The sequence below is a fragment of the Centroberyx gerrardi genome, chromosome 7 (assembly GCF_048128805.1).
Source record: "Centroberyx gerrardi isolate f3 chromosome 7, fCenGer3.hap1.cur.20231027, whole genome shotgun sequence".
Classification (NCBI taxonomy): domain Eukaryota; kingdom Metazoa; phylum Chordata; class Actinopteri; order Beryciformes; family Berycidae; genus Centroberyx; species Centroberyx gerrardi.
The window spans coordinates 2,824,585-2,840,382 of record NC_136003.1 but is presented as its reverse complement, the minus strand read 5'-3'; the positions used below and the strand labels follow the sequence as shown (position 1 = coordinate 2,840,382).

General features: G+C 40.6%; 1 protein-coding gene across 2 annotated transcripts in view; it reads left to right on the top strand.

Annotated features, from left to right (window-relative positions):
- Window positions 1–599: 599 nt before the first annotated feature.
- Window positions 600–15,798, top strand: part of ap2a1 (adaptor related protein complex 2 subunit alpha 1) — a 40,596-nt gene continuing 25,397 nt past the window's right edge. For both annotated transcript variants that reach the window (XM_078284679.1, XM_078284678.1), the window contains exons 1-7: window positions 600–1,394; window positions 4,850–5,061; window positions 8,515–8,708; window positions 9,866–9,995; window positions 11,849–11,950; window positions 12,733–12,992; window positions 13,752–13,920. In XM_078284679.1, the coding sequence (XP_078140805.1) occupies window positions 1,328–1,394; window positions 4,850–5,061; window positions 8,515–8,708; window positions 9,866–9,995; window positions 11,849–11,950; window positions 12,733–12,992; window positions 13,752–13,920 (1,134 nt within the window). In that variant the 5' untranslated portion in view covers window positions 600–1,327. The remainder of the gene's footprint in view (window positions 1,395–4,849; window positions 5,062–8,514; window positions 8,709–9,865; window positions 9,996–11,848; window positions 11,951–12,732; window positions 12,993–13,751; window positions 13,921–15,798) is intronic.

The window sequence follows — 15,798 nt, the reverse complement described above, 5'->3', positions numbered from 1 at the left end:
ACATATTATACCTTTAAATATCACCTATAGGCTGAGAGCTTCCATGGTTGGATCACTAGAGAGTGCTCTCCTATAGGCTGAGGTACCTCACTTATCAGAGAACCGAGGGTTACGTGATGTAACCTAATTTTACTGTAGTTCCCCTGTGCATACTCCTATTCAGTTGGTGGCGGTAATGCACTAAACGTTGTTTGCCAAACGGCATAAACCAAGAAGAAGAAGAAGAAGAAGAAGAAGAAGAAGAAGAAGATGAAGAAGATGAAGAAGATGAAGCAGCAGCAGTAGAAGTAGCAGAAGTTCGATTAAAATTCTCTTGTTCTTGTGTATTGTTGTAATTTGTGTTGTGTATTTGTATTTGCATTTTATGTCTATGTGTATTTGCATTGTATGTCTATTTCTTTCCAACAAAAAAATAAATAAATATAGCAGAAGCAACAGAAGAAGAAGAAGAAGCAGAAGAAAGCAACGACGAACCTGGACCAATCAGCGCTCTGTTTGGAGACAGTAGGCTGGACCCAGCTAGAGGAAAGCGTACGCGTGCCCAGATTGCGTCGCGCGGTCCCGCTGCTGGAACTGGTGTCACGAGCCCTGTCCAAGCCGCGGAGAGGAGGCTGGAGAATTAGACTACACATAAATTATAGAGGACATCATATTTACCACATTTAGCCAGTGTTAAAGATACCTGGGCTATAATTTCATATCGCTGAATGGGAATTAAGACGGTTTGCTGAGTGATTACGGTCAACTGGTGATGTATTCCAGTATTTGAATGATATTGCTAGCCAGCTAGCTAGCTAGCTGTTTAGCTAGCTTGACCGTGCGTGACTCGAAGCTAACTTACATTCTCGGACATTATTTTCACCAACAATTATCTGCCTGCATATTTCTTAGAAATATCCCTATACTGGGTGGATTACTTTACGTTGAGTCTTACTGTAGATGTTGTGCACTGTCACAGTCAGCAGCACACGTCGCTTCTAATCCGAGATAAGAAAAGGATTGAATGAAATAGCTGCCCTAGCCAGCGGAAACGAGCCAGTTAACGGGGATACCCTGCTGCTGGTTGATCGACCACCGCCATCCAGCTAATCTAGCAAATGCTATCTGGAATAGCCACCCACAAGCCTACAGCGAGCCTGATAGCTAATCATAAAGTTCTAGCTAACGACTGGAACTGTTACGTAGCTAGCTGCCACTGTTCGAGGGCTTATTAGCTGGCCTTACTAGCCAACTAGTACACCATCTTCCACCCAAGGGCGGTTTGAAGCTGACCAACATCAGTTTATTTCTACGGATAAGGCCGGAGTGAGGACAGAAACCTGGAAAAATGCCGGCTGTGTCGAAGGGAGACGGAATGCGCGGATTAGCGGTGTTCATATCGGACATTAGAAATTGTAAGTGCCGCTTTCTTTCAGTCTGTATGCCAACTGCTGTCACTAAATTGCAACCATTGATGTTAGTTGTCCTGTTGCTGAGTAGTCAATTTAGTTGCTTATTAACGAAATGATCTGGGGGCTTCACGGCATAGGGAGGTCATTTGCTGCATACCACCATCGTTATTATGAGTGGTTCACGGTATGTGTAGATGGTGTAGCCACTTGATGTTTCTGTTTTTGCTAACAACTAACTAGCCTACATTATAATGCAGCAGACGTGTCTTGTCAGTAACGTTTAACTTAACGTCACATTCTGCAGCATAAGTAACGGATACATCTGATAGTGGGATTTAGAGAACAAGGCCTTCTGTTTTTGAGCGAGCCACTACTTACAGTGGCGCGCTTCTATGTGTTGGGTTTTTGAGATTATGCTCTTATCAGGCTGCCGCCTTGGTCGAACTGAGTGACAATGTATGCCGGTTCGTCAGACCAAACCTACTCCCATACCCCACCTCATACGACCCCCCCCCCCCCCCCCCAAAAAAAAAAAAAAACCCCAAAAAACCCACACACATACACCACAATGGTTCTCTGCAACTCATACAGTGGATGCTTGTTACAATATAGCATACACAAGCCCTGGTTTATCATATTACATTTCTTAGTGTCTTGGCCTATCAATTGCCACTGGGGTAAAAACTTTAACATAAAGTTTTTCTGTGGCATTGGTCAAATTTTCCTTTGCTAGTATCTTTGGCTAGTCACAATGACCTTGAATATATTTCCATAAATATTCCATGTTGTCTCTGCAGTTGGAAGGATTAGCCATTTAAATGCAATAGTGTTGTGACTATGTAGCTACATGGCCCCCTTTACACCTTGCATTAACATGTGCCAGGTGTAATATCCAGATTGTGTCTACATATGATTAAGCCTTTTCTCTCACAAAACACAGATAGCAGAGCACGTCACTTGCTCTCTTAATATTTCCATCCTTTAGAAAGATAATAAGTGCTTGGGAAGTCGATGGTGTATGCACCTTTTTTGTTACATTTTAAAACTGAGGAAGAACTCCTTTGAGGTATATCATTGGTAATAGCTGACAAGAAGGTAGTTTTATGCAGCTTCTCATTACTATCAATCTAGTCTCACTTGTTCCCCATCCATAAGTATCCTGACTGTACATTTTGATACATTGTTATTTTCAATACTTTTTTATACGTTTTAAATCACTATCCAAGTTGTCTGCCACGTCTTTGCTTTGTGCACTAGGGATGCTCCAGTCTGGATTTTTGGACCTGATACGGATTGTCGATATTCTGCCATCTGTATCTGCTGATACCCTGCCAATACCAATGTTTTTTTTTCCTGTGTGTGTATTTTTTTTGTTTTTTTTGTTTTTGGGGGGGGGGGGGGGGGGGGGGGGGGAAGGAGAATGTTCATATTTTTGCAGAACCATTATTGAGGTAGGATAGGCTATTATAGGAATATTTCTCACAAAAAAGAAAATTTGGTCATTGTATACTCACCTTGATGTCAGTTGAAAGATAGGCATACAGTTTAGAGTTCCAAAAATGGCAAAAAATGACTATAACATTACTTGTGCAGCTACGGCAGCATAGTCCAGGTGTTCTGAATTCAAACTATTGCACTATGAGTTCAATATTTCCTTTATTATTTTCAAGATATCCCCCACTCAGGGTGCTGCGGTCACCCTGCAGTGATCTGGTGGAAGAGTTTTGCTGCCTTCATTTGCTCCTCGTAAGCTCGTACTTCCGAGTTTGATAGGCTACAACTTATAGCCAACGTGTATTCAAGTACTTTTTAGGGTTTGACCGACATGGGTTTTTTAAGAATGGGCCGATATTTTTTAACTGAATCTGGCCGATATTTTGTGCCGATATTCACTGTCTTTAAATTTGAAAATTACTGTCCAGAAAAATAAACAAGAACACTATTACTAGAGTAAATCCCTTTTTAATGAAATGTTTGAATAAACAAAATGAATTAAGAGAACGGTGGTGCCATTTTTACACCGGTGGTGCTTCCCTCTTCAACACCGGTCATACTGGTTATACCACCTTTCGCCACTAGAGGGTGGTCTAAGCGCTATCAAAGTCAGTCACGAAAACAAAAGTGAAACTTCAAATTTTACAATTTGCTCCAAACTCACGTGTTAGTAAAGGTAAGCCTATTTGTAAACAGTGACACTTTTTAATCAGAGATTGATAACACTGCTCAACCCTCAGAGAGTTAACGTTGAGTGCAGTGCAGATTCTGGCATATTTCCCTTGTTTACCATTGGATTCTACTGGACACACTACTGTCACTGTAGGCAAGGACAAAGTTAATCCTATTTGTCCTAATCCATCATATTAGTGATCAGATATTAGTGATCAGTATGTTGATAAGATAAGATAGCACTTTTTTTGATCCCCTTGGGGAAATTCAGGTGCCGCAGCAGCATTTAGTAGCCTAACTTGAACGTGGAAGCTCTGAACATGTGCTTTTATTTTTGGGATTACAAAATAACGGTATTCCCGGTGTGGGGCTAGTAACACCGGTGTTGACTCCAAGACCGCATGCCACCAGGAACACCACCCACTGTGACAACCCTATTGCAAATGCAAAATAAAAGTGCCTGAGAGACCTAACAGCCCCGCAACGTTGAATTTTGTGGAAGCGGCTCTGCCGGGATTCGTACTTGCGTCTCCCACTTGAGAGTCTGCAGTCTAACTCCCATGGCTCACTTGACCGCAGTGTTTTGGGAATTAGCCTTATCCCTCAGAACTAACATGTTGGTCGACCATTGCACTGTACCATTAATTGAGGTTGTGAGGAGACACGACACAAGCTATTGGATCATTATCAGCAGTAGAACGTCCTAACCTATGCGTTAAACACCAATACAAAAAATGTCATATCACTTGAAAATTTGGCTAATCGCTGGCTAATATGGGCACTGCCAGATATGTACCGTTTACCACTCTTATGTAGAACAAATGGCCCGTCTTCACTTACACATAAACACATTACTATAAAATATAAATAATGAATATGCATACATGTGCGTGAATGTATATAGGCCTATATACTGTATATATTAGGGGTGTAATGGTTCAGAAAACTCTGTTTGGTTTGATTCACGGTTTTGGGGTCACGGTTTCGGTGTGGTGTATATATATATATATATATATATATATATATATATATATATATATATATATACATATATATAGCCTATGCAACAAAGGCCTAAATAAATCAAAGGAATAGTTCACCAAAAAATTTAAATTCGGTCGTTATCTGCTCATCCTCATGCCAGTACAAAATCGGACATGACTCCAGAGGCAGAGTCTTTTTTGTCTTTTGACCTCATAAATATGAATTCCAATCAGTGTAGGCTATGATCTCAGATTCTTCGTGTCCAGATTGTCAACCCTGGTGTTGCCCTGCTTCCTTCCTCCCACCAGGTAAGAGCAAGGAAGCTGAGATCAAACGGATCAATAAGGAGCTGGCCAACATTCGCTCAAAGTTTAAGGGGGACAAGGCTCTGGATGGCTACAGCAAGAAGAAGTACGTTTGCAAGCTGCTCTTCATCTTTCTGCTCGGCCATGACATTGACTTCGGACACATGGAGGCTGTCAACCTACTCAGCTCAAACAAGTACACAGAGAAACAGATCGTAAGTCTTCTGCTGTTTTGTGTGTGTGTACAACACTGGTGAAATTTTGTCAGCTTTTGTCTATATGTTTGCTGTGTCTGTTGGTTCTGGTTTTTGTAGTCATCCCAAATGTGCGATCACATTGAAGCCATTGTTTGAACAGCAATTTGTCTCTGTTGACAGAACTGGAGATCAATGAACTGTGTGTCATCGTCCACATATTTGCTGGAAATCACAGGCCCTCAAACCTTGGTTGTAATAATGAGATTTTGTTTCTGCATATGATATCTCCAAGTCTGATGCAACATGTATATCAAGAAATGAAGATGAAATATTCACTTCATTGTGTGTGTCAAAATATCATCACCAGTAGGGATGCGCCGATCCAATACTTGGTATCGGTATCGGGCCGATATTGGCCTAAAATGCTGGATCAGATATCGGTGGCAGTGAACGTTATAATCCGATCCAGAGCAATCAGTTTGGTAAAACGAGCCCCCAGAGTAATAAACTGGCGTAGTCGCAACATGCCGTGAAGATTGCACATGACTCAACGCGAGTGAGTGAAGAAGTTGGAAAAAGAAAGAGCGTGGAGGCAATGTGTGGATGTAAACATGTCTGCGGTTGGGAATTATATAAGCATCTTCATTTAACGGCGCCTTCCAAACGCCTGCTCCTTCGCTTAAACTTACATCGAGTGTCCTTCGGCTTAGTATCATGTACACACCACCATAAACGTTTCAGTAAAGTCTTTTTTTTCACAAAACAAAGCTTTTTGGAGCTGGGAGCTAAGCTACAGCTAATGCTACCGCGCCGATGACGCTAACACAACCGGTGTGTGCGTCAGTTCTTCAGTGCAGCGCCTCCAACATGCAACAGGCTGAAAGCAGAAAGAGGTGAGATGCTTCTGTTTCTGAAGAAAAACCTGCCCCTTTGTCCTTAGCAAAACTAGACTAGATTCGGCACACACTGGAGGCTATGCCCAGAAAAAGCCTATGTGTGGCAGTATTTTTTCTGTCAGTTATTCACACTAAAGAAGAGGAAAAAATTCAATATTGTTTTGCAGCAGTATGCACTGGTCAGTTTATTGCTCTTTTGCACTTTTGTGAGTTTTTTTTTTTTGCACTGTATGCCTATGTTATGTAACAGTACTTTATTTATTCTTTTATTTTTTGGTCAGTTATTTACACTGAAGGTTATCTAGTTTTAAATTTATAACCAGAATGTTTTAGTATTGTTTTATGTATATTGCAGCAGTCTTTTATATATCCTACGAATTGTCATTCCTATTTTGGTCAGTTCTTTTGCCCTGCTGCAGTTTTTTTTTAAACAATAGAATTGTTCCCATGTTATTTACGTGTATGCAGCTGTGTAATTATAGAAGGGAAAAAAAGGGTCAATATCGGATCGGTAGTCGATACTCAGAATTCTGGTATCGGATCAGCAGTGAAAAAAATGGTATCGGTGCATCCCTAAACCAGTAATTTGCATTTCTTGTGGCGATAATTGGTGATTTTAATCCTCTGCCGATAAGCCTGGTCTGTAATTTGAAAAGTAAAAACTCCAGCGCTCCAACTAGATGGCACTCAGTAGAAACAAATTGGCAGGGCGGTTGTGTCTAAACTGAAAATGAGCTCTCCAGTGCCCCCATGTTGTTTGATTGGGCCAATAATGGAGGGTTTGCCTCTTCATATGTCTCCTGATAGGCCACAAACCCCCCTTTGGCCAATTGGTGTGAAAAGTTAATCAGTAATACCTTGGCCCATGACCAACATTTCCATAAAGTTTCATGGTGTTGCATGAATCTATTCAGAAGGTACATAACTTTTTTTGAGAAACCACGCCCACTGGTGAACTTTCCACACAATTTCATGCAAATCCATTCATAACTTTTGGAGTTATCCTGCTAGGAGATTAATGATACCGCATTGTCATTAGTGTTTTTGGCTTGAGAACAAGGCTTTTTAGCCTTTGTAGCTAAAGTATGTTGCAACGCCAGTTGCTTGCCCATAGCACCATCCTCCTTTGTGGAGGTTGAAAATGCAAGAGAGCTCAGAACTTGAGAGAAGTAGAAATAGTTTAATACGCTATTTCAAAGCAGAACAGGCACCTCAGCCGCTATGGCTATTTCTGTTGATTCTGTAGCTGTCAGACCATTTAGACAGGAAGAGGAAATGTTGACAAGGCAGAATAGTGATGTGTCAGGATTTCTTGTTGTGGGAAAGTAGACCACTATATCAACCAAGACTGTAAGAGTATATTTTACTGCATTGACCGTTTACATTAGTTCCTTAGATATGTCTGCAGTTAAATTTTCTCACCCACTATGTCAGTTGTGTCTGTTATGTCATGTGTACAGCAGTTGCTTCATGTTAGAGGGTAAAGCAGGTAGTGAGCAGTGAGACCTTAGGATGGCAACAGTCAACAAACTGTCATGATCATGGTGAGAACTTTGAAAAGCATTTAACCTCTAGTTGAAATATTGTCTAGTAAAAAAAAACAACTGTTTACTGGCAAAACTGTTTACTGAGCAAAATAAAACATTTTGCGTCTTGTAAACACATGCAGTAGTTGAGAGATAATGTCCTCTGCAGTTCAAGGATGGATAGAGATGGATGGATGTTCATTCATAAGTTATGTATATCAATCAGGCCACTGTAGCACTGCATGTTGTAGGCTAATGAAGACCTGATGAATGAGCTTTTTGTCAAGCTCATTAAGCCAGTGTAGGCCCACAGGATTAACCCTAAACCTTGTCATCAACACCTAGCTTCACACTCAGACTTATTGTGACACTTAACTTCCATACCAGTTCCAAAACTTTTTATACCTTTCTGGATACAGAAAAAAGTATTTTATAATGTGATAGTTGCTTGTTTTCTGTTTTACATGTTGCACTTTGCTTTTTTAAACAAAATCATTTTCTCAATTAACAAAGCAGAGAGATTCATATTTTCATAATTAACATTGAAGGGTCTCTTGAGTGTTCTTGTGTAGTTCTTGTGTAGTTTTCTATGAGAAATGCTAGGAGTGGTGTGCTGGGTGGTGTGTATTTGAGAGGAAATGTGGCTGTATGATTGGCTAGTGCCAGACACCCCGACTCTCCTCACAGCAAAGCCAGGAGGACCTGCCTTTCATAGCCTGTACTGTCAACCCACTATAATGTTTCCTTTGACTTCTTTTTCACTTTCCCATTTCCTTCCTTAACCATCATCCTCTATTATCGACCTCGCCTTGTCTGTTATTACTCACTGCCTTCACCCTTCCTGTTTCCCACTTTCCCTCTCCCTCTCTTTTCATATTGCATCCAACCCTCCTTATGCTTTATTTCACCGTTTCAATGCCTCACCTGTTTTCCCAATTTTCACATCTTTACTCGTCTTCACCAATCTCTTCTCCAACCTCCTCCTCTCATCCCATTGGTCTCCACCTCCTTATTTCCCTCCTCCCTCCACTTGTGTTTCCTTCACCCAGGGGTACCTGTTTATCTCAGTGCTGGTGAACAGCAATAGTGAGCTGATCCGTCTGATCAACAACGCCATCAAGAATGACTTGTCCAGCCGGAACCCCACCTTCATGTGCCTGGCCCTGCACTGCATCGCCAACGTTGGCAGCCGTGAGATGGCCGAGGCCTTCGCCAGTGAGATCCCCCGCATCCTGGTTGCTGGGTAAGTGTGGATGGTGGGTGGGGGGGCTTGACGGTATACTGAAAATTCACAATACCAACACTGTGAATCTGTCACGACACAGCTGTGCTTGAAGTCCATTTAGAATAAAAGAGCATTCGTAAGTGTTAATCGACTGTCAAGACTGTAATGTTGCAGCGCTTTAAAACAAGGTCATGCACCTATGTATTATTTTTCTATTCAAATGTTTTAATGCAGATATAATTTGTGCCCAGATGGTTCGGTCAATTAGGCCTTCAGCAGGCTGATAACAGAGGCTGATTATCAAATCCAAGAATGCCAAGTCGATACTTGTGTCCTTGTGGAGTAAGTTCTTCCCAAGTTGTCTTGGGGAGAACGATCTTCTCATGAAAGTATATACAGAGAAGCGTGTGCTTCACGTTGTGTGCGTGAGTAAGACACACAGCTGTTAATTTTCCCACCCGTTAACCGGCTCTGTACTGTAGACTACAGCGCTGCTTGGACGTGATGTGCTGTCATCGCAGTGAATCTTGGGGTTTTCAATTCGTTGATATTTTGAGGTTGGCTAGGAAACTTCCAGACTTTCTATCCGTCCTCCATCCTGTCGTTCTTTTGTTTTGGAATCGTGCTTCGGCAGTTAGATATTACGTAAAACGCATCATGGAGGACACAAGACAGCACAAGAGAACGCATATTGATAATCAGTCTGACAAACGGCATTTAGTAAATGGCAGGCAGGCAGGCACAGGTGTTACCAATTATCAATCAGTACTTCAACACCCATTAGCTATGTACTGCGCAAATAACTGTGATCGAGGGTCACAAAATCTAACTAAGGCAAACGGTAATATCTGTACTTTTTGCATTTTGTGACCCTCGATCAAATCCCTGTTTTTTATAGTTGCGCAGTTGTCTGACAACAGAAACAGAAAGATATGTCAGTGACATTCAGTGCCACGCGAGAAATCGCGAGGCAGACAGACGCGGTAGTGCTGCTTTATTTTTTTTTCACAATCGAATATTAATTTTCACAATCGAATGTCTGTTTTTTTTTTACAATTCGATTATATAATTGAATTTAGAATATTCGCTGACAGCCCTAGTGTGAATGGTAAATATGAATTTTGAATTTCTCTGTGACTTTACTGGCTTGCTGATGTGAATATGATGTACCATAGTGATACCATGGACAGTGTGAAGCAGTCGGCTGCCCTGTGTCTGCTGCGTCTTTATAAGACCTCTCCTGACCTGGTGCTAATGGGGGAGTGGACATCCCGTGTGGTGCATCTCCTCAATGACCAGCACATGGTGAGACCACAGCCTTGACCTCTTGACTCTAGCTTAAAGGATAATTCTGTATTTTCAACCGTGGCTTTATTTTCTTAGTTTTTGCCGTCATGCTGATCGATTCTGATCAACATTTCAGCAGTTACTTCACTGTAGAGCTACTTTTCTCTTAGTTTGCAGGCTGTTTTCCAATACAGTCCAAAGGTCCCAAGCAAAAAAAGTGATTAAAACAGGCCCTTTCAACTAGGGATGCACATTTTCCAAAAAAGTCTTGATCGATTTGCACAATGTTAGTTAACGATCAAATATCGATGTTTGTTAGGCCAAAATAAATTACAAGTTAGACATAAGTTATAACTTACATAAGTTAGACTTTATTAAAAGTAAGTCATTGGGGGTGTCCTGGTGGCTCAGTTAGCTAAGGTGCATACCACATAACAGCAACTTTTTCCTATCTATCTCTACTGTCAATTATCCAAAATAAAGACAAAATGCCCAAAAAATAATATATTAAAAAAAAAAATTTGCCACTCTTATCCTCACTCTTATTGTATAGAAATCATCTCTGAGTACACAATCTACTGTTATATAAAGAAAACATCAACCTCTGAAAGGCAAGGTAGGTAATGAACAGCAGATGGTGTTCACAACACATTGTGAACACCAAGTGCTTTCAATTAAAATCTTCAGTATGATACTGAATGGTAATGGCAAGCGCTATTTCAACAGTGTGGAAGTCCTTAGTATAATGTCGAGCACAAAGCTCTTTTACAGTTATCTAAAAAAATGGAACTTGCAAAATTATCTTAAGTGCATAGAGTTTGCTCCCATTTTCTTCAAATTATTTCAGTGGAAATAACCAATAATCCAGTCAGCTACATTAATGATAAATCTAAGAACAACACAAATAGGCCTATAAAGGATACACTTAGCAGTCTCAAGGTACAAAAATGATATCAAACAGAGATGTTATGAAATGATTAAGACAGAGGGAATTCCTGGCCCATCAAAAGTGCAAAAAGGATAGCTTAAGGCTATGTTATATCAATTCTACTGCATTATAACTCAGTCAAACAAATGTTACTCTGTTACCCCCAACATTGTGAATGTGGCAGAAGACCGGCAGCCAGCAGAGTAAGCAAGAACAATGTAAAAAATTATCAAATGAACTATTATACCTGAAATGGCATGTGATAATTGTTCAATGAAAGACATTTAAACATGTAGTGTGTGTGTTACTGTGTTGAACACGCGTTTTAATTGTTTTTTTGGGTTTGACTGTTTGGGTTTTGGTTAGCCCCTTTGGTCTGTACCATAGAGTGGTCTCTGCAAACTGATAGGTACATAGCTCTACAGTGATATAATTGATGAAATTTTAATCAAAATCGATTGGCATGATGGCAAAAACTAGGGAAATAAGGTTTGAAAATAACCAGAATTGTCCTTGAAACTTCCTACTAATGTTACGTTGATTGTTGCATTGGACCTTGGAAAGGCCAACTTCAACACTAATAGCAATAAAAAGTGAATGTTTTGCTACAAAAAAGTCATCACATTAGCTTTAAACAATAGAAGAGGGCAGTCTAGCTAACCGTTCATACCATTGATTTCATAACACATCCATGGTGGCCGTTCTTCTTCTTCCTGTCAAGTTGATGGCAAACTGTCAGTGGAGGCGATCAGTGGCCAATCAGAATAGAAAGAATAATCAAAATCAGAAGTTGTTTTAACATAAAAAAATGTTTTTGAATTGATGAAATATTTGTTGCAACCTTGGTATTGGCTGAGCTATAATGCACCTGTGAGACTGTCCATTTAGTTTTTCTTTGTGTGTGTGCGTGCGTGCGTGCGTGTGTGTGTGGGGTGGATTTCAGGGCGTGGTGACAGCAGCCATCTCTCTCATCACCTGTCTGAGCCAGAAGAACCCAGACGAGTTCAAGACCTGCGTTTCCCTGGCCGTTTCCCGACTCAGCAGGGTGCGTGGACCTGTGTGTTTGTTGGTGGAGAATAAATTCTACTAATGTCTATTGTGGAATCCAGTCAGCCCACCTATTGACTATTCCTGTTGATCCACACAAAACAAATTTTGAAGTATTCCATCATCTGTGTATTCACTTACATTTTCATGGGCTTCTTAGTGATTTGATTTCCAGCCTCACAAAGCAGGCTTTCTGAGGTGTTTTTTTGTTATCCAAGCCTAACACTGACAGAAGCATCACTGTCATTTTGAATTGTTTTGCAAGGAGATATGACCTTTGACCTTCCTTGCCATTCACCTGGGTTGATCAGAAGTAATCTATGGAGTGATATGGTATATTTAAGTAGGGGCAAGATGACTATCTGTGTAAATCATTTAATGGTAAAAGTCTGGAATTCTGGAATTGAAAATGAGTAGCAACTGCAAATGAAAGACCACCTAGCAAATGAGCTCATAATTGAATGAATGTCATTTTTTTTTTTTTTAGAATTAGAATATTTACAATACACTACAGTATTGCAATAGACCACGCATTAGTGCCCATGGATGCCGTTGTTGTCACTCCCAGCTGAGATGACTGTTGATGACTGGAGCCTCTGGTAGACTGTAGCATCAGCTCACCTTTTTGTTGATATTCAGAAATGATTTTCCCTCTTGGCATGATGGCTTTTCAGAGAAGATTTTACACCATCTCAAACAGGAACTTGTGTGTAAAGTGTCTCAAGGACACCAATGAAATGTCCATAGACGAATCCATGTGTTTGTCCATTGGTCGTCCAGATCGTGTCGTCAGCCTCCACTGACCTTCAGGATTACACCTACTACTTTGTCCCGGCACCGTGGCTTTCCTGCAAGCTGCTGCGCCTGCTGCAGTGCTATCCACCGCCAGAGGACGGCGCCGTCAAGGGCCGCCTGGTGGAGTGTCTGGAGACCATCCTCAACAAGGCCCAGGAACCGCCCAAGTCCAAGAAGGTGCAGCACTCCAACGCCAAGAACGCTATCCTGTTCGAGGCCATCTCCCTCATCATCCACTATGACAGGTGGGCACTTCAACAACAAAATTGTACTGTACAGAGCTACAAAGGCGCTGCCTTTTGGTGAAATTTGCCGTTTTGAATCTGAAATAGGTCATTCTTGTGATTTGCGCAGATCCGATGAACTTTTATTTTTTTCTGATTCTCCTGTCACTATTTTCCTTCTTGATGATGTCCAGACGGAAACAATTTCCTGGTGTTCTTTTTCTCACACTTTTCATACTAGTGACTCATATTATTGTCTTTCATAAGCTATGTTAAATCAGAAACAGGCTGGTTTAGCCAGATTTGTTCCTTTACTATGGTTTGTAAACTAGGTCTTAAGAAGTCTTAGATTTGGCCCTCTGAAACCTGCAGATAACCTGATATTGCTTTTTCAAGTAATCTGAAGTTACTTTGAAAATCAGATTTCTACCAGTCATAGAGATGTATTCACGCTATAAAGCCAACTACTAACCTAACTTTCCACTTTTACCCATTTCCCGTTGATGTATAGCACAAGTAACAGATGGCAGCCATGATGTCACTGCATCTTTACCTGTGTTAACTGAATGAAATCAGGAGGACATTCTAGTTTGATGTGTCCTTTATGTGACTGAGTTGATGGCTGACCAACATGGCCTTTAAGTGTGTCTGTGAAAGTCCCTGAAAAGCACCAGAACTAGTACTGTTACGTGGTACTTTCTACAGTAAGTAATGAAATTTAGGTAATATCAAGTTGAGTTTGAGTGTATGTAAGTGTGAGTTTTGTTCCCTATTCCCCAGTGAGCCCAACCTACTGGTACGGGCCTGTAACCAGCTGGGCCAGTTTCTGCAGCACAGGGAGACCAACCTGCGCTACCTTGCTCTGGAGAGCATGTGCACTCTGGCCAGCTCAGAGTTTTCCCATGAAGCCGTCAAGACACACATCGAGACAGTCATCAATGCCCTCAAGGTGACACACTCTCACCTAACCCTGCACCGACATTCAACAACAGCTTAGGTCAGGTTTTCCCACCACCAAAACCACACAAACAAAAAAAGTCTTGCTAAAATTAACTTGTAAATAAAAACTAAAAATAATATATATTTTTTTTAACTAGGCTATGTATTGGAGCTGATGTTTTTATGTGTGGCCCAGTAGAGTGGCAGTGTTTCTTCTGAATAGAATAGCTGACTGCAGTCAATGCATAAATTAACATGAATTTACAATTGTAAGGTGTTTGTAAATGTCTTAAATACAATTGAGGCACTTGGAACTGGATAGATGGGCTTAAGGTACATGGTCTTTCGTTGAATTTCACATTTTTCATCTGTTTCAAAGAGACACACACCAACCCACAGTAGTTATAAAGTAAAAAGCACAATAAGTTATCCACTTTATATACAGATTTGAATTAGCATTTGCTTTTAATCATTCATTTAGAGAATTGGAAATCACAACAACCCAATATCCTTATTTCATGGTGATATGGTTCTACTGAAAGATGATGGACGATATTGAATTATTATCTGTCATATTCAAGTTAGACTAAGGCTACTAAATGATAAATGGACAACATACTGACAGTTGTCACAAAAGGTGGCAACACCTCAAACTTGCATACAGATAGTCATCTCCGAACACATCACCCTGCCACGGCAGTCAAAATAGACCTGCAGTCAAAGGAGGAGAGACGTCTAAAACTGTACAGCTGTCAATAATTAATAGCTTTGGCCCGGTCAATTGTATGAGAAATATTTGATACAATATATTGGTAATTCAATATGGGCATTCCGGTGTTAAATAAGACCTGATTGTTTGCAAATCACGGCTGTGACTCTGACTTTGATAGCGCTTAGACGGCCCTCTAGTGGCGAAAGGCTGTATAACGGGTATGACTGGGGTTGAGGAGGGAAGCACCACAGTTTGTCATAAATATTATAAACTGTGTATTGTAAATGTCTCCAAATAAATGAAATTTAAGTGATAACATTTTATTCCTCTGTGCTTATTCCCTCCCTACTGATGTTACTGTATTAAAGCAATATTCCACTTAGTTTTAACATGGGGGTTATTTGGCCCTTGGCCGCCATGAAAACCAGAATATAAACTAATCACCAAGATTCGATGCAGCTGGGATGAGTTTGTAGCGTTCGTATTTTTACTTCCAATTCATTTGAATGAGGCCACGAAAATAGCCTGAAAACGTACAGTTAACACGTTTGTGAACAGATTCAACAACCGATCCCGCTACTGTGATTTTCAACTGACGTTTGGTCATATTTTTTAGAACATAATTTCGCCAAATAGCATTTTTATTGATAGACGAGAACATAGCGGAGGGATACATGCCTCTGATCAAGAGAGCTGTCAGTTTCAACGAGACAGGTGAGGTGGTGAGGTGGTGAGGTGTTCGCACAACATCGCTGTCTGGGTAACGGCACCACGACAGATGCACAATACATGACTGGTTTCACTGCATGTCAGCAAGTTACTGAACATTTATTTTGAAAATCATTTTTTCCCCTTCCCTGTGCCGTCTGCAGAAGCTTACCACTCCAGTTTCATCAATTGCAGACACTATCCATTTTGTGTTTTGTCTCCTTTTTCACAGTTCCCTCAGCATCTTTTTTATTTATTTTTTTTAAAATCGTAATTATAATTCATCGTTCCCCTCTCGCCACACCACACTGTTTTTTTAAATGCAGTTTTTGCCATAGGCTAACATAACACTGTCCTAGTTGAGGCATTCTTTAGATTTTTAAATATGCAATTTTATGCATATTTCCATGGCTAAGCGGGCCAGAACAGACCGTATTAATTCATTACTTATTTACAATGCAGGAAAAA